Genomic DNA, 21,753 nt, shown 5'->3' with positions numbered 1-21,753 from the left:
TATAAGGTACACCTGCATAGTCTAATATCATGAAATATTTTTTTGTTACAGCAATACATTGATGAGGTATACAGAGGTTACACCTGGACACCAATAAATGATACAGATTACAGGTGAGCACCTTCATCATGTACATCATTGCGGTGTTTCCCATACATTCCTTGAATAGATTTGATTTAATGCACCTGGTCTGCCACAGAATAAGAAGATGTAGCAGCAGGGAACGTTTTGGCTACTTAACGACTTTGTTGTCCTATTTAGCCAGTATTCAGACCCCTCTTGTTATGTAACAGTAAAAATTTTCGTGACTACTAGAGATGTGATGTTCGAGAACAAATCGAGTCTTTTAAACAGCTCATTTATGTGCAAGATGAGAACTGAGTTGTGAGCCGTTAGTTTGGGAAACTTTTTTTATACTCATGCAGATATGGCGTCAGCAGTTGCCCACGCTGCTCGAAAATGATTCATAATTAAAGGAAACTTAGTTGCATTTGGGTTCATTTTTTTAAATTAAAAAATATTATATATATATGTATATATAAATACACACTAGGGTTGTCCCGATTTCATTGTTATTGTTATTGACAGTTTAACAATACTAAAACTATATGTATATTATATTATTATATATTTGTTATTATTTACTTTTATTACACACAAATGTTTGGCAAAAAAAGTCAATATTACACTATAACTCAACAAAAACAATCTACTACTCTTTTAAACCCTGTAGTTTTTGCCCTTTAAGTCCTCCTGTTTCCAGGGAATTATTCCCTGAATTTGTAAACATTCAAAAAACGACCAAATAAAGATTTTGAGAAAATAAAAATACTGATCTAATCGCTTTAGTATCCTTCATGAACTGATACAATCCCTAGTATCTACACCATCGATTTACGGATCGATTTGCCCTCCCTTTCGGTGAGTGTCTTGTCCTCTAAACCAGTGGTCCCCAACCATCGGGCCGTGGCCCGGTACCGGTCCGTGGATCGATTGGTAACGGGCCGCACAAGAAATAAAAAAATTAAAAAAAATGTTTTTTTCTTTTTTTATTAAATCAACATAAAAAACACAAGATACAATTACAATTAGTGCACCAACCCAAAAAACCTCCCTCCCCCATTTACACTCATTCACACTCATTCACACAAAAGGGTTGTTTCTTTCTGTTATTAATATTTCTGGTTCCTACATTATACATCAATATAGTCCATGGGACAAATTTTCAAGCGTTGACCGGTCCACAGTTACAAAAAGGTTGGGGACCACGGCTCTAAACGACAAGACACACCAACAAAGCACTAAAGTTGTTGTTGTATTATCCTCTCTCTAACTCTTATCATTTACTTGTTAATTTTATGTTAATAACTGCTTACTTTCGGCTGTAACGCGCTTTCATTTACACTTAAACTTTACTAAGTACTAATTTCATGTGTTAGCTTAGCGATTAGCACACCTTCTTGTCTGCTCATGTTATTTTCTTACTATGTGTTTAACATGTTTGGCCTTGTCCTCCAGTCCTCCAATACTTAGGGGACAGCTCCACACGTTGTATGGACATATGGTTAGTCGGAGGACCAATCACACTCACTTTAACGGAAATCGATACTGATTGATGCATTCCGACGAGGTGCGCATTAAAAGTGAAAGACAGAAGGTGTTTCTTGCGTCATGCGTTTACCCGGTAATTCAATAGACGTTGTCATGGAAGGTGACATATTCGCTACAAGAGTTGATAACAGGACATGCAGGACATCCCCACAGGTCATGACTTGCAATAGCACTAGAACAAACCTGGGCAAATGAAGGCCCGGGGCCGCATGCGACCCATTAAGCTTTTCAATCTGGCCTGCCTGACATTCCCAAATAACTTTTTTAGACCTTTAAGATCGAAACTGTATCTTCCGTTATGATATGCAGTGATGTTTTCAAATTACCATAAGTCTTGAACTATACGAAATATTTCAATGGTTGGAATCTGCGCTTTTGCATGATATACTAGTTACTATGGTACTCTAAGTCACAGCAGCTCAGACAAGGCACCAAGCAGTGTTGGTGGGGAGCGTTTCCACAGAGTGTTTCCAGAGCGGCCAGCCTGAAATACGGGTGTCAGTGACAGATGCGGAAGGAGATTTTTACAACAAAGTTCTATAGCTTATGTTGTCAATATTCAGTGTTTTATCGTTCATAGTTAATATTGTAAATCCCACATTCTTTATGTACATTCTGGGTGTTTCATTCAGTAAAAAAAAAAAAATCCATTCCTGTTATGTCTGTCATAACGTTTTTAGCATTCAATCAGACATTATTGTGAGGTTTTGTATTACTGTTCCTAAAAATAGATATTTTGGCCCACAGACACATTTTTTTCTCTAAATTTGGCCTCCTGAGGCAAAATAATTGCCCAGGCCTGCACTAGAAAGACGGAGCCTGAAATATATTCATGCAACATCTTTGGGGGCCTTTTTATTATTACATGCGCCATGACCAAATATACAAATTAGATGATATCATTACCCCCAACCCCTGACACCCAACCCACTGCCAATGGATTGCAGTCCTGTAGGGGGGACACCGGAAAGTCATAACGTGTCTCTGTCTGTGTGTCTTCCGCTCCATTTTGCCACTTGGAGTCTGGGGCTGGTACTGCCGCCATACAATGAATACTACATCCAGGCGGACCTCAGTGACGTGATGCTCCAACTGCAGTGTGAGTACCTGAAGGCAACATGTTGTAATGCAATAAAGATAAGAAGTACCGTAATTTTCGGACTATAAGCCGCACCTGACTATAAGCCGCACCAGCTAAATTTAGGGGAAAATACAGATTGCTCCACATATAAGCCGCACCCGACTATAAGCCGCAGGGTTTTGATGTGTAATTACCGTAGTATATAGGGGTTCCTGCTACCACGGAGGGGATTGTTGGGACAGAGATGACTGTTTGGGAACGCAAAGCGTCCCATTTATTAACAATAAATCTTTCAATCATTCAATCAAACTTTCACATCTTTGACATGGCGAACAGCATTCGTGCAAAGTACAAATAATACAACGGTGCAAAGTAATACAAAGTGCTCGCCTGTACGTTATCAAAATAACCAGCCTACCGGTATATGAAAAGTCAGTCTTTAATCATTGTGTCATCGTCTTCCTCCTGCGTACTAAAACCACCGAAATCCTCTTCGTCGGTGTCGGAGAAGAACAGGCCGTAAATAAGCCGCACCCTTGTATAAGCCGCAGGGACCAGAACGAGGGGAAAAAGTAGCGGCTTATAGTCCGGAAATTACGGTAACAGGGTTTGTGTGGCGCAGACATGCAGTCGTTGCTGCCCAGCTCCTTTGAATCTTCAGGCCATGTCTTTCTGGCTCCAAGGTAAACATTTCCCTTTTTGTTGCTGTGTTCCCACTTAATAAATGCTAACATATTATGTCCTGCATGAAGGGAATACTGCAAGCGTCTGCAGCTTTCAGACAACAACACCCAGTTCTTGCAGAACTTCCTCTCGCTCATGTTGGAAATTTCTCCCGAATCGGACGAGTGTACGTGGCAACTTTCAGCAGGAACCTCCATCATGTTATAAAGACGCTGACCTTAAATCCTGCACGTTTCTTTCGACTCCAGGTGACCAAGCGCTCATTCACAACCTGATATTGGACTCCAGGATCATTGGGCAGCTGGCCTCACGAGTGTGGAAGAACAAGGATCTTAATTCGTGAGTTGTTGCGTGACAAATATGCAATGTACTGTACAGTGTGCTTAAGTCATGCGCTGTTGTTTTAAGGTACGGCTTCCTCGCTGTGTTTGCGTCCACCGATGGCGGCATCACGCGGGTCTTCCCCAACTTGTGAGTAAAAGCAAACGTAAGCTCACGGTACTATAAAAAAATATTTTCCACATACATGAAATTCTTTGTTTTGTACAAAGAGCTGCAGAGTTATGGGAAGAGGATCCTGAACCTTTCAATTCAAACTACTACCGACGCAGCCTGGACAACAAAGGTTACATGTTCAGAGCGCCGCCAAGATCATGTAAGAACCTTTGCGATTTAACAAGGACATTTATGACAGCAACAATAATAACACATCGCTCTATAAACTCAGATCTTTAGTTTGGTTGTGTACTCAAACTAAATAGGTTCTATATACTGTCCCTCATACCGCCTCTGAAAAGTACCGGCCCCAGTCGGCAGTGTTTTAGCGACTTCTAAATCACTAATCCTCGCCTCCATGGTGATAAATAAAGTAAGTTTCTTACAAGTATCATCCTTGCAGGACGAGGAATAGCTAAACATGCTTCACTACAGACCGTAGCTCACCGGCGTCAAAATGTAAACAAACGCCATTGGTGGATCTACACCTGACATCCACTGTAATGATACCAAGTACAGTAGCGTATCTAGTCGATACTGCTATGATTACGTCGATATTTTTTGGCATCACAACATCTTCTTTCGGTTTTTTTAAATTTATGTTATGTTGAATTATGTTTATAAACTCAGGAAATATGTCCGTGGACACATGAGGACTTTGAATATGACCAATGTATGATCCTGTAACTACTAGGTATTGGTTTGATACCTAAATGTGTGGTATCATCCAAAACTAATGTAACCAAACAACAGAAGAATAAGTGATTATTACATTTTAACAGAACTGTAGATAGAACACGTTAAAAGAGAAAGTAAGCAAATATTGACAGTAAATGAACAAGTAGATTAATAATTAATTTTCTACCATTTGTCCTCAATAATGTTGACAAAATAATAGAATGGAAAATGACACAATATGTTACTATATACGTCAGCAACTAAATTAGGAGCCTTTGTTTGCTTACTTACTAATAAAAGACAGGTTGTCTTGTATGTTTACTATTTTATTTAAAGACAAACTTGTAATAAGAAATATATGTTTAATGTACCGTAAGATATTTTGTTAAAATAAAGCCAATAATGCCATTTTTTTTGGTCCCCTTTATTTAGAAAAGTACCGAAAACTATCGAAATAATTTTGGTACCATACCAAAATATTGGTATCAGGACAACGCTAGCACCAATGTGTCATTATTTTCTCATTGCATGGTGCCTTTAGCTCTATTTTTCTATTTTTCATGCTCTTTTTTCGGTACCATAAAAAAACAGCCACGTTTTATGGGTGGCCAGCATTTGTTGGTAGTGTGAAACATATATAATAAATGACAAAATATGTTATAATATATTGAATATTATAATATATACGTAGTGTAACGATTTAACTCATGTGAAAGAGTCCTTCAATGCACAATTTAATTTGTACATTCCCTGGATTCATACGCATGGGCAGATGCAGGGGTGCATGAATTCCAATGGAGAGCATGTCTTGCTAGAACATCGGTAAGAAATGCTGGCACTTGATGGAAAAGTGTCTCCAGACTCTAATTAGCACAATGGTTAGCTGTTAGGCCTGCTAGTGCGACTCCAGAGCAGCGTGTTGTGCAAATGTCCAAGGGCGTCGAGGGAGTTTGACATCGAGGGTAAATGTCTAAAACCAGGAAGTTGTTATTGAAAAAAAACAAAAAAAACCATCTTATTTTTTAGCAGCAGTCTTTGTAGGTTTTCAAAACACTGTCGTAGCAATGCTGGTGTTTCAGGTGGCTGATAAGGTTTTTTCCCCCTCCCCGCGGAATGTTTGCAGAGTGTCGAGTGCAAATAGCACACAAAATTTCTTCCTCTGAAACACTGAAAAGTCCCACACTATCAACACCGTTTGTTTACAATACGACAGAATGGTGCGTACTGGATAACAAAAGGAGCGCTTGATTTGCTCACCCAAACCCACCCATAGCGCAGTACGGGTAATCTTTTTGCAGCTATTTTTGAATGTTATCGGATTTATCGGTACGTCGTCAGATTCAATTATAGCTTGATAATTGTCTGTCTGATATCTATCCTGCACACCCATTTTTTATCTAACATTTTGGTTGTCGACAGCTTTAGATGACCTGTTAGGACCAGAAAACAGCACAGTTGGAATCCTGGTTAGTTCAGCTGTGGAGGTTAATCTAGGAGGCAAACTTCTCAAACCCGCTGGTAAGGAAATTGTACTTAAATCGTTATTTAAACTCTTGCTTGATTGCACGTACGTGTGACTTACGTGTTGTTAGTGGTGGGAGTGAAGCTGGACCTGGAAGCGTGGGTGGACAAATTCAAGATCCTGGCCAGCAATGTGTCAGACAGTCGACAAGGCTCACACAAGGTACAAGTTGAACAATATTGACTTTTTAAAGATAATACTGTATGATTGTCATATCTAGAGTTTTGTTGACAGTGTGGACCATCCAGGAGTTGTGAGATGGACTGCGAGGTCAACACTGACGTGAGGCTCTGTTCCTGCAATGAAATTGTCATGAATGGACCAAGTCTTGAAGATGTCTTTGTTGTCTGTAGGACCTCCTCTGCTACCTTGTCGACGACGGTGGCTTCCTGGTTATGTCCAATCAAAGAGATCACTGGAAAAAGGTCAGTAACCAAAAAAAGCCACAACAAAGCCAATCAGACAAAATGTGTGCTGCAGTATGTGCACATTAAGTATGGAAGTATGTCAAGTATGTACTAGAATGTGAATATAAGAGCAAAATGTTTGTGTTGTTGGTATTTGCAGCATGTTTTCATTGCATATGTTTTTTGGAGTTGTGTGTTTTTGGATCATTTAGGTAGGAACTTGTATGCTCAACCACCATGTGGCGCTGTTTCCCCTTCCTCACAGATAGGCCTATTTTTTGGAGAGGTGGACCCTTACTTGATGCACGCCCTCTACAACAACTCCATCTTCAACCGACACCAGACTTTCCATTTTCAGTCAGCGTGTGAGCCGGTCAGCAGCAGCCACACAGGGGCAGCACCGAGACGCTTCTTTGTGGTCAGCGTTGTGCTTCTTTATAGCTGAGATACCACGATTCAAAGCTGAATTACAGCATTTAGAGTCATAGACATACATACAATAGGGCTGGGCAATAAAACGACATCAATATATATCACGATAGACCCGTAACCGATATCAATAAAATAATGCGTTCGATAAAACGTTAAAGTTTTTTTTCTTAGTGGCAAGAAACCCGAAGTTGGAAAGCAAGGTTGGTTGCATGGACAAAGGTACTCGCTCTCTGTTAACCAAGCAACGCAGGAAGTGATCACTGATTAGTAGGAATGACAGGCTAACAGGCAATCAGGTAACCGTATCATTTATCAGGTTTGGTTGCACCATCTTGTTTTCTTGCGATTGATTCTTTGCATGGAGTGAGAAGAGAAACTAAAAATGAGTGCTACAGTGAGCAAATAACTGTTGATAAAACAAGAAAACTCACCTCAACAGTATGATAGTTTTTTGGATTTTTCAAACGGACCGTAGTTAGACCAATGTGGTCTGTAAATTATGCAAGGCACTTGTCCCACCAAGACCAGTAATACCACACCACCTTAGCCGTGCTCACCCTTTAGAGCACAGCCGTAACTTCCTGGGACTAAACCTGCAGAAAATTGCTCTTCCCAGGTTTCTCTGTGTTTACATTTTCACACGATGCATTATTTTGTTACACTTTATTAAGCATTTCTTACATATTCCTAAGTTTTACACCTTCATTTTAAGAGGTTATTAAATGTTCAATGTGATTTTAAAATGCTGTTTACATTGATTGTTTTCTATGGTTGTGGTGAATTCTGTTTACATTGAGTGTTTTCCATGGTTGTGGTGAATTTTGCTTACATTGAGTGTTTTCCATGGTGGTGTTGACATTTCCTTTCCTTTCTGCCTTGATAGCTGAGGGTATAATAATCAAAAGAAGGTTACATTTAAAAAATAAATGTTTACATTTGAATGTATTTTTCGCCTGTTTTTTTTAATCGATATCGACCGAAATAAAACAGTTATATCTCCCAGCTCTAACATAGGGTATTTGCTCCTGCCAGGCCTCCCCGTCCTTTTTCTGCTTTGTTGGGCGGAGTCCTTCCCACTTTTTAAGCCGTTTCCCTCTTTTGTACTCAGTGATCACCATTTACTCTAACTTTCATCTGATGTTTGTGTAACTCCAACCCTTGCTTTCTGCTTGATGCTCCCTGCAGCCGTCCATCGCCGACATGCTCAACTTGGCCTGGTGGACATCCACACTGGCCTGGTGAGATATTAAAAAAGTATAATGTTAATATACTTTATTTCACATCAGCTGAGAGCATAGCATGCAGCTTACTCTTTAAAGCTATCACAACTGTGTCAAGACTCTGAGCTGAATTATCTCAGCTTGAAGTTGTTTATTGAGGACAATTTACTTAATTTTGTATTATTGACTTCATGTGATCTATAGATAAGATTTATGTCTCTCTGAAAGGAGCCGGATCTTGAAGAGACTGGCTCGTTTTTATTATTTATTATAATGTCTCCCGATTTATTTACGATTTATTTTTTAGATTTTTTTCTCCAGAAGTTACTTGTTTTTATTAGGAGGCAATCACTGTCTGTAATTGTAAGATAAGATCTTAATAAATCAGTTTTTTACCAAAAGGTTATTATTATAATGTTATCGAGGTTGTGTTTTCATGGTAAAGGTTCCATAAGGTGGTACCTTCTCCTAATGCTTTGACAATGAGATCACTAATTACAATTTTCTCTCACCTAAGAAGCTTTGTGGCGTCGTAAAAACTAGACGGGCTACAGACAACCTTAATGCAAATCAACTTTACAGGAACAATTCAGGAAAAACAGCCTACAAATAATACATCTAGAATACTCTGTGTATAAAAAAAATAACTATAAATTTGCACACTATATAAATGAAGTGAATGCAAAAGTATATTCCCCTACACCTAAACTAGGCTACCTAACAAAACAACCAACCAGAAAAGTGCATTCAAATGTAGCTACAGTACGTTTCCTTTGACTCATGGCTCATTTTGTGAAGTTTTCAAACAGTGTGACTGCGGTCCAGTTAGGTGGTGAACATATGAAGGCGATTTGCATTTAAAAACGTCTCGCAACTGCGAATCGGTTCATGTCGTTCACCTGAAATAGACGTTCAAAAGACTCGACTCATTTGTGAGAGTCACATCACTAAATGTGACCTCTTCTTCAGGTCTTTGATGCAGCAGCTGCTTTACGGACTAGCGCACCACAGCTGGCTGCAGCAAGGTGAGTGTGTCTCTTTAAAAGGTGTCAAAGTGGATATAACTCAAGTATACTATTTTCCAAGAAGACATCTAAATGTATTCATTAATATTTACATCTATAAATTATACAAAACAGCAAACCCTGAATTTTTAAAAGTACATATGTATATGCAATATGTACCCCTGTATAGGAGCTAGGGGTGGAAACACATGTTCTTGCTCTTTGTGCACGTACTGTTAAGGTGTACCTTGTTTCCAGGTAAGATCCTAGCGGAAGGCTTTGAAATGAAAACCAGCAGCTGTGTGACCATCCAGAGCCAGTTCTTCTTCACAAACACCACCAACTCGTACAACGTATTGCAGGACTGTGGCAACTGCTCACGGTGTGTGTGTAATGTTCCATTGCCTACATATTAGTACATACTGTACATACGTATATATACTAGTGCGGGGTGGCCAACCAGTCGGAGACCAAGAGCCACATTTTTTACTGTGTTACCGCAAAGAGCCACATCATATACAAACCCCGTTTCCATATGAGTTGGGAAATTGTGTTAGATGTAAATACAAACGGAATACAATTATTTGCAAATCCTTTTCAACCCATATTCAATTGAATGCACTACAAAGACAAGATATTTGATGTTCAAACTCTTAAACTTTATTTTTTTTTTGCAAATAATAATTAACTTAGAATTTCATGGCTGCAACACATGCCAAAGTAGTTGGGAAAGGGCATGTTCACCACTGTGTTACATCACCTTTTCTTTAAACAACACTCAATAAACGATTGGGAACTGAGGAAACTAATTGTTGAAGCTTTGAAAGTGGAATTCTTTCCCATTCTTGTTTTATGTAGAGCTTCAGTCCTTCAACAGCGTATTTTATGCTTCATAATGCGCCACACATTTTCGATGGGAGACAGGTCTGCACTGCAGGCGGGCCAGGAAAGTACCCGCACTCTTTTTTTACGAAGCCACGCTGTTGAAACACTTGCTGAATGTGGCTTGGCATTGTCTTGCTGAAATAAGCAGGGGCGTCCATGAAAAAGACGGCGCTTAGATGGCAGCATATGTTGTTCCAAAACCTGTATGTACCTTTCAGCAGCGTGGCGAAGTTGGTAGAGTGGCCGTGCCAGCAATCTGAGGGTTGCTGGTTATTGGGGTTCAATCCCCACCTTCTACCATCCTAGTCACGTCCGTTGTGTCCTTGAGCAAGACACTTCACCCTTGCTCCTGATGGGTGCTGGTTAGCGCCTTGCATGGCAGCTCCCGCCATCAGTGTGTGAATGTGTGTGTGAATGGGTGAATGTGGAAATACTGTCAAAGCGCTTTGAGTACCTTGAAGGTAGAAAAGCGCTATACAAGTATAACCCATTTATCATTTATTTATCATTAATGTTGCCTTCACAGATGTGTAAGTTACCCATGCCTTGGCCACTAATGCACCCCCATACCCTCACAGATGCTGACTTTTGAACTTTGCGTCGATAACAGTCTGGATGGTTTGCTTCCTCTTCGGTCCGGATGACACAATGTCGAATATTTCCAAAAACAATTTGAAATGTGGACTCGTCAGACCACAGAACACTTTTCCACTTTGCATCAGTCCATCTTAGATGATCTCGGGCCCAGAGAAGCCGGCGGCGTTTCTGGATGTTGTTGATAAATGGCTTTGCTTTGCATAGTAGAGCTTTAACTTGCACTTACAGATGTAGCGACGAACTGTATTTAGTGACAGTGGTTTTCTGAAGTGTTCCTGAGCCCATGTGGTGATATCCTTTAGAGATTGATGTCGGTTTTTGATACAGTGCCGTCTGAGGGATCGAAGGTAACGGTCATTCAATGTTGGTTTCCGGCCATGCCGCTTACTTGGAGTGATTTCTCCAGATTCTCTGAACCTTTTGATGATATAATGGACCGTAGATGTTGAAATCCCTAAATTTCTTGCAATTGCACTTTGAGAAACTTTGTTCTTAAACTGTTTGACTATTTGCTCACGCAGTTGTGGACAAAGGGGTGTACCTCGCCCCATCCTTTCTTGTGAAAGACTGAGCATTTTTTGGGAAGCTGTTTTTATACCCAATCATGGCACCCACCTGTTCCCCATTAACCTGCACACCTGTGGGATGTTCCAAATAAGTGTTTGATGAGCATTCTTCAACTTTATCAGTATTTATTGCCACCTTTCCCAACTTTTTTGTGACGTGTTGCTGGCATCAAATTCTAAAGTTAATGATTATTTGCAAAAAAAAAAAAGTTTATCAGTTTGATCATCAAATATGTTGTCTTTGTAGCATATTCAACTGAACATGGGTTGAAAATGATTTGCAAATCATTGTAGTCTGTTTATATTTACATCTAACACAATTTCCCAACTCATATGGAAACGGGGTTTGTACATGGACACGTGATACAATTCTGATTGGCGAACTTGCTGTCACTCAAATGCCGGTGACAGCGGGTGGGGGGAAAAAAACTAAGCCTCTTGCGGTTATTTATCGCACTAATTAAAACCTTGATGTTGATTCAGAAGAGCCGTATGAAACAGGGCAAAGACACGCTTGCCCTAAACTAAACAATGTCGAGACGGTCACTTGAAACAGCGACTAGGAGCTAAAGCTAGCAAGAACAATCCATAGACCCACAACACATCTCATCCGCTTGTGTTGTTGTGAATGACATCATTGATGTAAGATTAATGTGCAAACAGAACAGTGGTCGCATCTTGAAAGGTGCTCTCTTTTTTTGTAACAGCCTGAAGTGAGTTGCCTTTTTACTCGTGGGAACAACAACACACCACACTCCCCCCCTTCACAATATAAGTGCAGTGCGCCACATCCGGTCTGACTGCGCTAACAAAATAAAGGTTTCAATAAAGTACCTTACACAAGCATATGTACTTACAGCATTTATTGATACATTCACCAAAGTATTATGCTTTGACCTAAATTACTGGTCAAAATTGTCAGAAGATGTATTGCACCAAACAATGTGAGAATTTTTGCATTTAATAATTTTATTAAATGTTATTTGACACAAAAAGCACATACTCTATGGTAGTAAAATATGTGTAAAGGGTAAAAAACGGAATAAAAAAAACGCAAAAAATTAATTTTATTGTTTTTTATATTGCTCTTGTTATTTTAATTTATTGTTACTGCTATTATTAGTATTTAACTTGTGGTTTATTCGTTACTAAATTATATTCTGGGTTTTTTAAACTATATTTAAATTTAAAATTTGGTGGTACACTAGATAGTCACGTTTTCAAATTAATGAATAATCATGTGTCATGTTTTGCGATCATGTCTTGTTTAGTTATGTTCTGTTTGGTTAAAACTCCATAGTTTCTGTTTTTACGCATCCTTGTTTGTTTTGTCACCATGACGACCCATTAGTATCACCTGCCTCATTCATGTGACTCACGCACCTGTTTCAATCATGTCATTATTATTTAAGCCTGGTTTTTCAGTTGGTCGTCCTGGCGTCATCACTGTGTTTCATGATTAGTTCACGCTGCTTGTTTCATGCAATTTCATAGTCCATGCTGCCCTGTTCACGTCACCGCAAGTAAGTTTTGTTTATTAATGCCACAGTTAGTGTCTTTTTTTTCATGTCCATAGTTTACGTCTTAGTGTTAGTTTTGTTCCCTTAGCCAAGTTTGTGTCTCCGCCTTGTGCGCGCCTTTTGTTTACACTTTTTATAGTAAGAATTAAATCATGTATTTACCTTCACGCCATGTCCGGTCCAGTTCTTTTGCATCTCGGGAAAACAATCCACGCAGTAAACTGCACCAAAGTCCAAGTCTTGACATCATGTAAATAAAAAATAATCGTGATTGTTATTTTTGCCGTAATCGTCCAACCCTATGTTACATGTTAAAATGTTCTGATTAAATTGATGTCAAATCATTTGAATGGGCGGCACTGGTTCGTAATGAGAGTTTCTCGTGGTACGAGCTGCGTCACATAACCAATTCAACTTGTACCCTGACGGTCTACTGACTGCACATGTATGTATAAATACATAAAGTGCACATACTGCAGTAACATTATTTCTGTCTGTCTCCTTCATCAGGCTATTCCATGCCAAGCGAATAGAAAACACCAACCTCCTTTTCGTGGTCGCTGAGACGCTTCCATGCAGCTCCTGTGAGATAGAGAGACTGAGCCAAGTCAGGACCGTGTGTATCCTTTCTGTCACACATTGACACACACACACACTGTATCAATCTTGTAAAGCACTAAGTTACTGTTCATCCCCTCAACTGACAACACTCAGTCCAGGAGGAGAATCCTTGTGAGGTACTGAGCAATGCACGATATCGGAGAGGCCCGACAATCTGCCTGGACTACAGTGCCTTAGTGAGTACGCACACACATGCACGCACACACACACACACGCACACACACACACGCCTACTAAGATTAGGTACACTTGCACAATCTAAACTGTCAGGAGTCCGCAACGTCTTCTCTGTGGTCGTAGTAGCATGATGACGCAGGTAGGGATGAGTATCGTTTACATTTTAACCGATACTAGTGCTTGAACGGTGCCCAAGCCAACACTGCTGTAAGCCAACACTGCCATGTGGCACACTCACTAACTATATTGACACCGCACTGACACTGTTACTGTTTCATAGTGGTGCCATATATATATATATATATATATATAAAAACTCAACAGCGTGCCTTATAACCCGGTGCGCCTAATGTACGGAATAATTTTGGCTGTGCTTACCGACCTTGAAGCACTTTTATTTGGTACATGGTGTAATAATAACTGTGACCAGCAGTCACACATAAGAGATATTTGTAGACTGCAATAAGATGCCAGTAAAAACACCAAAACTTTAAATGTTCCATTGAAAATAAAGAACATTACACACGGCACTCAAAAGTCTGTCTAAATGTTTTAGTATGACTTTGAAGCCGCACCGCTTGATGGATTGTCGGCCCATTACGGCTATCATAGTCAGAGATATAAGGATTACTATGGTGTGTGTATAAGGACCGCAAAATGGCACCCATTAGCAGACATATTATCTGGCGTTTTGTTTCAAAATATTATGCAAAACCAACTTTTCTTACCTTCTGGTGCCTGCTGATGTGTATTTGAGATCTGCATAAGTCCTGAAAATGTGCGCACGTCCGCCACTGTAGTCTGTGCCGATACCGTAGTCGATGAGCTTCTTCTTTTTCACTATCTTCTTGTTATGGGACATTCACCCTCTGCTGTTGCCATTTCTAATATAAAGTAGCGTAAAGTTCTAACTTATTACACAATTTACCCACGGAACTTTAGTTATTAGAGAGTTCCGGTTGGACGGTTTTTCACGGGACACATTTCCGGCTTTGTTGCACTAGTGAGCCACGGATGAGGAGATGCTGCTCCGTTGTTGATTTAAGTAAAGTCTTAATGTCATTAAAATAGTTAGCTCCATCTTTTGACACTTCTTCCACTCCCGTCCTTGCACGCTACACCGCTACAACAAAGATGACGGGGAGAAGACGCTGTCGAAGGTGAGCCACGTAAATAAGACCGCCCACAAAACGGCGCATCCTGAAGCGACTGTCAGAAAGCGGCTTGAAGATGGTCTGTAAAACATAATCTATGCAACATTTTGACCAAGGAACCACCATTACATGTTATGTAGACCACAAGGAAGTTTTTTCAATTTAGAAAAACAATCATAATGTTACCCCTTTAATGCGCCTTATAATCCGGTGCGCCTTTTGTATTATAAAAGACCTGGATAGACCCACTCATTGGCAGTGCGCCCTATAATCCAGTGCGCCCTGTGGTCCAGAAAATCCGATAATCGTTTGTGCGGGCACCAAAGGAACTTTTGGGTGTTCGCGTGCTGACAGAGAAGCGCATACAGAGGACAGTTCAGCTTGTCGCTTTTGTTGTTTTGGCTTGTTAGTAAATACAAAGTTCATCCATCATCCCCTTGTTATGTTTGTTTTATATACAGTACTGTATAGCACTTTATATTGTGTTCAAACTGTACAAACCTTAACTAAAATATTGACCATGTCAAGGCTGGAATCCATTATTCATATTTAGATTGTCGGATATAGAGAAATTTGCTTTGCGATAAGAACATGTATGAACCCTGTTCAAGAACCAATTCATTTTGTAAATCGAGGTTCCACTGTAATGGCTATGTAATTTTTGTTGTTGTTTTTTTTTACTATTTGAAAATGGCTTTCAAGTTGTCTTGTTGTCTGTCATTGCAGGAGAATACTTCCCAGTGTGGAGGGGCTCATTTATTGCAGCCCTCCATGGTGGTCCTGCTTGTCCTTCAAATCATTCTTCCTTTCATTCACCTTTGACACGTGCTGCCAACCAGGTACACAAAGCGAGAGCATCTCTTCTTCCTCTCATTCCAACCACAAAGCAACGCCACGGTGGAAGACAAAAAAGAACAACAAATATTGGGGGTTTAGCCCATTGGCTTGTTTTGCAAAAACTTTAGGGCCAAATGGGGTAATTTGTAATTCCTTATAACTTTTTGGAAATAATGTTGGCTTTTTCACATATTTGATGGCGTCACGATGGGAAAAATAAACCGATGTTGATTATTCAGCGACACAAAACAACCTGAAGTGGTCCAAGTCTGAGGTGATCTTGATGTGCTCCCACTCGAAAAGAACATGAAATATAGAAAAGTGGCATAAATAAGTATCAAATATAAAGGTAAAAAAAGATGTAATAATACAATCCTGAGTGCGTACAGGTGGTCCTCGTTTTGCTATGTTTTGTGGCTACAAACGCAATCCCTTAAGACTCGCTGGAGAACTAGTTACAGTGCACGTGGCGGAAGAACACATGATGCGCAACTACACTGAGGAAGAATAACATCGCTTATTCTTGGAGAATCGGATTCTTCAGTGGCCTTTTGCGTTTATTATCAGAGTTTTGAGAATCTCCTCTGTAGTTTCCCTTTTAATTTTGCCGTCATACAAGAAATATTTCATTTTACATTATTTTATGTGTTTATTAGCTGACATTTTACAAGTTACGAGTGACAATTCATTGCACTAAACTGATAATAAACCAGACAAGAGTGATGCTTGCAGTATAATTTCCGTAATATTTTTTTTCTCCAGTAGATGGTGCACACGTACTGACCAATGAACACTGGCGATGTCAGAGCTTTTTCAAAACTGGTCCCTGCACAACATAGATAATTTATGAAGGAGCCTATATTATATTATTTTGCAACATTTTAAAATAAGTGCCACTATAGTGTATTGGAAGTGTGTTGGTCAAAAACTAGCTTTGATACTGGAATTTAGACAGTTTAAAAGTGTAATTTAGTAAGACCTCCTGGAAACACGTTTAGTGTCTCTCGCTTTAATGCTAATGAGCTGTGTTTGTCTCCAAGAAACACTATTATGTACTTTATCCACTTATCACAATAGATGCCATAACCTCCGAGTACAAGTGTCCACTGCACCAGACATTTTGTGATAAGCACATTTGCATAACACAGATATATTTTTTTCCACAAATATGTAACTTTGACAAAATAATTTGATTAAAAACAAATGTTTACTGCAGTGGACGCTGGTTCTCAGGAGGATATGTCGCATACAACAACGTAACATGAAGGTGCGGGACAGTTGGCAACACGAGCATAGCTATGTGTGTTACAGTGCTAATATTACGCGCACATTTTTAACAGCCGCATCATGCTAGTTTAGCTTATTCACTGGATGGAACAATCGATCGGTTCTCCCACCGACACATAGTTTGCCGCTTTATTTTAAGACGTGTACCAAAGCATACTTTTTTTGCTAGGGGTGTCCCAATACAACGTTTTTACTTCTGGTCTGAGTATTGGCCAATACTGATAATGATCAGATGTGATATCAGCACAAATCATACATACTTTAATTATTTTGTAGTGTGGAATGTTAGATAAGGGTCTGCATGGTGGAACAGGGGTTAGTGCATGTGCCTCACAATACGAAGCTCCTGGGTTTGATCCCCGGGCTCGGGGTCTTTATGCGTGGAGTTTGCATGTTCTCCCCGTGACTGCGTGGGTTCCCTCCGGGTACTCCGGCTTCCTCCCACCTCCAAAGACATGCACCTGGGGATAGGTTGATTGGCAACACTTAATTGGCCCTAGTGTGTGAATGTGAGTGTGATTGTTGTCTGTCTATCTGTGTTGGCCCTGCAATGAGGTGGCGACTCGTACAGGGTGTACCCCACCTTCTGCCCGAATGCAGCTGAGATAGGCTCCAGCACCCCCCGCGACCCGAAAGGGACGATCGGTAGAAAATGGATGGATGGATGGATGGAATGTTACAAAAGGTTTGATCAAGTGAAATTAGTCAAACAGAGACCAATAGTATGTATGAAAATCACCAACCTAAGGACAGACTTATGCTGTCTTTAGGTTGAAGTGAGTGGTAAATCGTTTTTTTGGTGACACGTAGTGGTCACAATAATTCATGAAGTTAAGCTCATCAGGAAGTACAGTAAGTTAAATGATGCAGACACGTCTGTGAAAGGATACTTTTACTATGCTTCTGCTTTGGAGACATTGTATGTGTAAGTAATATGCAACTATAATTATTAGATCATCATCGTTTGCCATCTCCACCTTCGGCAGATTACACATCAACATGTGTTGTCAGTCTCCATAAATTTCAGTCTTTAAGTGACATCAGGTTTTGTCCGGTCCAATTGCAGATGTTGTTTCCATCTGCTTCTTCTTCCTTCTATTGTTCCTTCTAGACAGGTTTTTGCTTACACCTTGGGTATAATTATGTGATACTTGTTAATATTGACAAAAGTGCTGTTTTAGACTACAATATTGTTCAATTAAGGACACTTATTATGTATTTGTAGCTTGTGTGCTATTGTGTGCTTAGCTGTTGTGTAGCTGCTAGCCCCTGCAGCCAACAGCGTACCGTGTTTGCTTTTCATTCATGACTTGACTAAAATAGAAGAAAATACCAACCTTGTGTGCTGGCTGTCCAGCTTTGCAAGCTTGTATTGGACATGATATCACTCATTTTACATGCAAGCAAATATCATCCCTTACTTTTTTTTAATGATATCGGACCTACAGTATATCAATTTCAGACTGGGACACCCCTTACTTGAGACTACTTGCATCAGGGATTTTAGACGCAAGCGGAATAATCACATTATAATCCCATACTTGTTTGTTTTTTTGCTGATATTGGACCGATATCAGATCAGGACACTCATTTTTTAAACAAGTGAAAAAGATGATAGATTTTTCTGCTCAGTGTGGAGGCCAACTTTGAAATACATGACTACTTTTCAGAGTGTTTTGAAAATGTTGCTAATTTCTCGCCACTTATCAAGCACACACACCATAATATATTTTGGGGTGATACTTGACAGGTCAGTCAGTTTACTGCAAAAAAGGACCTGATTGTTAAGTTCTCACAAGTAAAATGGAGCTTAAACTGTTAAATACTACAATTGTATCTCCACATTGACCCTCTTTTTGTGTTCCCATGTGATCTGGTTCCAGCATTACTTGCTGATCATAAGCTTCTTTTATTTTTTTTTAAATGACTTCTGTTCTAGTTTGCAGTACAATGCTGTTGTGTTCCCTCTTCTGTCTGCCTGCTGTTCCAGCCTGCAGTGCCTTGTTGCACTCACTCTGGATGTTACTTCCACATCGTCCTGCATCGTCATCATTTTTTTTTTTAAACACAGGAAGAAGCGCGGAAGGAAAGGACGCTGCTTTATGTCTTCTTCAAACTGTGGTTCAGTCATGAATCAAAGCACAGATTTTTCGTACATTTCTACCACGTCATGCACGCACGCACACACACACACACACACACACACACATACACACGCGCCTGATTCTGAAAGGCTGGGTCACCTGTTTTTTTTCTGAGGTGAATGACTTAAACAAGTGAATGTGTAGGATGTTTATGTACATGTCAGCCTGCTGTTGTGCATCTCTGCTGTACCCCAGCATGTAGGGAAAGGTTTGACAAAACTTAGCATTAAAAATATACTGAAAAAAAAAAAACATAGCTTTTACCCTGCAGCATTGAATTTAAACAACACTGCTCTTAAAAGTGTTGATAGCCTGCAAAGTATTGAGATCAGTGTTGTATTTTTTATTTTTTTTGCTTTGTTTTTTAATGTGCAGTATTTATTTGCATGGTCTTCGGAACAATTTCAACTTTTGTGTATTAATGTATGAAACATTCCTCCTGGTGTACAAATGGTTGAGGATCAACATTTGACTTCAGTGAAGTTTATCTGATGAATTGATGCTGCCAGTTTAAGCACAAATAGGTGTAAAGAAACATACTGCCTGACGTACCGTGTCATTTATTTAGGTCTTTAAAGGTGCCAGATGTAGTAATGTGGCCAGAAATGGTACGGCAATCACGGTCAGAATTCTGTAGTCCCCTCCCACTCTCCATGACTGAGGTTGCCAGATACGCAGCCGAATCCGAATCCTACTCCAAGGAACTTCAAATGGCAATCGACGAGTCCTACATTGTAGGCTTCTCTTATACTCCTTGCAAGATGGTTTACTAAGTAATTATGCCACATTTTACTGATGTCAAATAGCCAAATGTATTTGTAAAGTTACGCTGCAATATTAGTGTCAGGAGTCGGGACAGATTGTTGGCATTACCCTGCTAAAATGTCTAGTTTGACCGCACGGACCACCATCAAAATAATTATATATAATATTACATTATATATCGCCTACTTTGATGGCAAGCCAAGGCCAACAGTAAAATTACCGCCACATTTTGTTCAGCATAACTCCATGTTGCATCCAACCTGATGCACTGCATTCTCTTCCATGTACGCACATCACCATCTTTCAGTGCAGAGTGCGATTCTATGAGCCAACCCACGTTACGATAAAACCATGTTACGCATAAATCATATAGCCTATTACCATGTCAATACACAAAGTAGAAAATCATCACATGTAATGCATTATATTGTGCCAAGCAAATACCACCCCATATGTGCCTGATGCACATACAGTACCAGAAACCGCAATTAGCCGTGCTAATGTTGGAACCCATTTCCTCAGTGTATCAGCATATTCAGAAGGACATAGGCACGGACACTACCCATAGCCACATAGGTTTTACTTGTCGATAATATATTTTGCCCTGTCAGTTGGATGACACATCGACATATAGGCTAACGGGCATATATTTCCCCCGGTAGCCTATATGTCGATGTGTCATTGACCGGGCTAGCATGCTAACTAAGCATTACACTAGGAGCTGAGCATCACACTATAAGCAATCGTTGCAGGAACATACTAGCTTTGTTAGACAAGGTCATAGACTGTATTGGACAAAATAGTTTACAGATGAAATGGGTATTTCCATTTATTACAAGTAATAAGAACACGTAAATACCTTAGTTACCTATAAAGGAGGAAATTAGCAAGTTTTGCGTCAGAAGAAAAAATATTCTAAACCTTCAATCATCTCCATCTTTCAAAGGCATCCCCAATACAATTTCTCGTTTTGTTCCTGGCTTTGTCATGAATAGGTTGAGAATCATAACGACGCCTTTTATATTTACTAAGGTCTGACATGTTTAGTAACTTTACCAGTGGCAGTACCTCGACGAAGATGGCGGTGTGTAACTGGCAACCTGGATGTGGCACATTCACTGACTTTTTAATTGGTCAAACGGTAGAGGGCGGGGCATCAAAATGAAAACAATAACAATATTTCGGGACTGTAAATCTATGTTTAAAATTAGCATATCCCGGCTAATCGACCGTTATCAGTTATAAAGGTATTCGAAAACAACATGATTTATTAATGCCTTTTGACATATCAGGGCCATTTAATGATGACTTGACATTCAATTATTACATATGGCACCTTTAAGTAATTATAACCCTGGACAAAATAAGGAAAGTTTTCCTTATGAAATTGATGTATTTGTTGCTTAATAAATTTATACATATATAATGTGAATTTCAGTTGATTTATGTATTTATTTGGCTTTTGTGTATAATATTTGAATAGCACACAAATGTATAAAATGTGTATGAAGCTTGTGTCACCACAATTTACAGGAAAAAAAAAATCTAACAATATAAAAAACGCTTATGTCTACATCCTATCCAAAGAATGTTGTTTCGCTTACGTTGTCGTATTCGGGACAGATTCCTGCTCCACGTGCCAGCCTCCCATCATGCCACTCCCAGTTTTGTATGCAAAACAGTCAACAGAATACAAAAAGCTAACTTTGTAAACATTTTGTCAGTCACATAACAGATGGATATTTAAATGTTTATATCTTTGGTCATTAAATGCTGTTGATATTTTTCACTTCATGTGTTGCTTCTTTATTGCTGTCAGCGATTGAGCAGTCGTGTTGGTGTACTGTAAACCAGTGGTGTGCCGTCAGGGCCAGTAAGATTAAGATTAAGATTAAAGTACCAATGATTGTCACACACACACTAGATGTGGTGAAATTTGTCCTCTGGATTTGTCCCATCCCCTTGGGGAGCAGTGGGCAGCAGCGGCGCCGCGCCCGGGAATCATTTTGGTGATTTAACCCCCAACTCCAACCCTTTGTTGCTGAGTGCCAAACAGGGAGGTTATG

At 39.7% G+C, this 21,753-nt stretch overlaps 1 protein-coding gene across 5 annotated transcripts in view; it reads left to right on the top strand.

Moving 5' to 3' along the window:
* The window catches only part of LOC133652894 (voltage-dependent calcium channel subunit alpha-2/delta-2-like), a 123,610-nt gene extending 102,135 nt beyond the window's left edge, over positions 1-21,475 (top strand). For 3 of the 5 annotated variants that reach the window (XM_062051855.1, XM_062051831.1, XM_062051864.1), the window contains 18 exons: positions 52-113; positions 2,634-2,710; positions 3,315-3,375; positions 3,445-3,542; positions 3,625-3,715; positions 3,785-3,847; positions 3,928-4,031; positions 5,969-6,067; positions 6,142-6,233; positions 6,306-6,353; positions 6,425-6,496; positions 6,744-6,896; positions 8,096-8,148; positions 9,100-9,155; positions 9,393-9,516; positions 13,213-13,322; positions 13,417-13,499; positions 15,381-21,475. In XM_062051855.1, coding sequence (XP_061907839.1) covers positions 52-113; positions 2,634-2,710; positions 3,315-3,375; positions 3,445-3,542; positions 3,625-3,715; positions 3,785-3,847; positions 3,928-4,031; positions 5,969-6,067; positions 6,142-6,233; positions 6,306-6,353; positions 6,425-6,496; positions 6,744-6,896; positions 8,096-8,148; positions 9,100-9,155; positions 9,393-9,516; positions 13,213-13,322; positions 13,417-13,499; positions 15,381-15,476 — 1,542 coding nt within the window. In that variant the 3' untranslated portion in view covers positions 15,477-21,475. The remainder of the gene's footprint in view (positions 1-51; positions 114-2,633; positions 2,711-3,314; positions 3,376-3,444; positions 3,543-3,624; positions 3,716-3,784; positions 3,848-3,927; positions 4,032-5,968; positions 6,068-6,141; positions 6,234-6,305; positions 6,354-6,424; positions 6,497-6,743; positions 6,897-8,095; positions 8,149-9,099; positions 9,156-9,392; positions 9,517-13,212; positions 13,323-13,416; positions 13,500-15,380) is intronic. The other 2 variants (XM_062051847.1, XM_062051838.1) reach the window with 2 other exon arrangements.
* Positions 21,476-21,753: the final 278 nt, after the last annotated feature.

Source organism: Entelurus aequoreus, linkage group LG01, assembly GCF_033978785.1.
Source record: "Entelurus aequoreus isolate RoL-2023_Sb linkage group LG01, RoL_Eaeq_v1.1, whole genome shotgun sequence".
Lineage (NCBI taxonomy): Eukaryota > Metazoa > Chordata > Actinopteri > Syngnathiformes > Syngnathidae > Entelurus > Entelurus aequoreus.
Note: the sequence above shows the minus strand (reverse complement) of the source record. Positions and strands in the feature narration are given on the sequence as shown.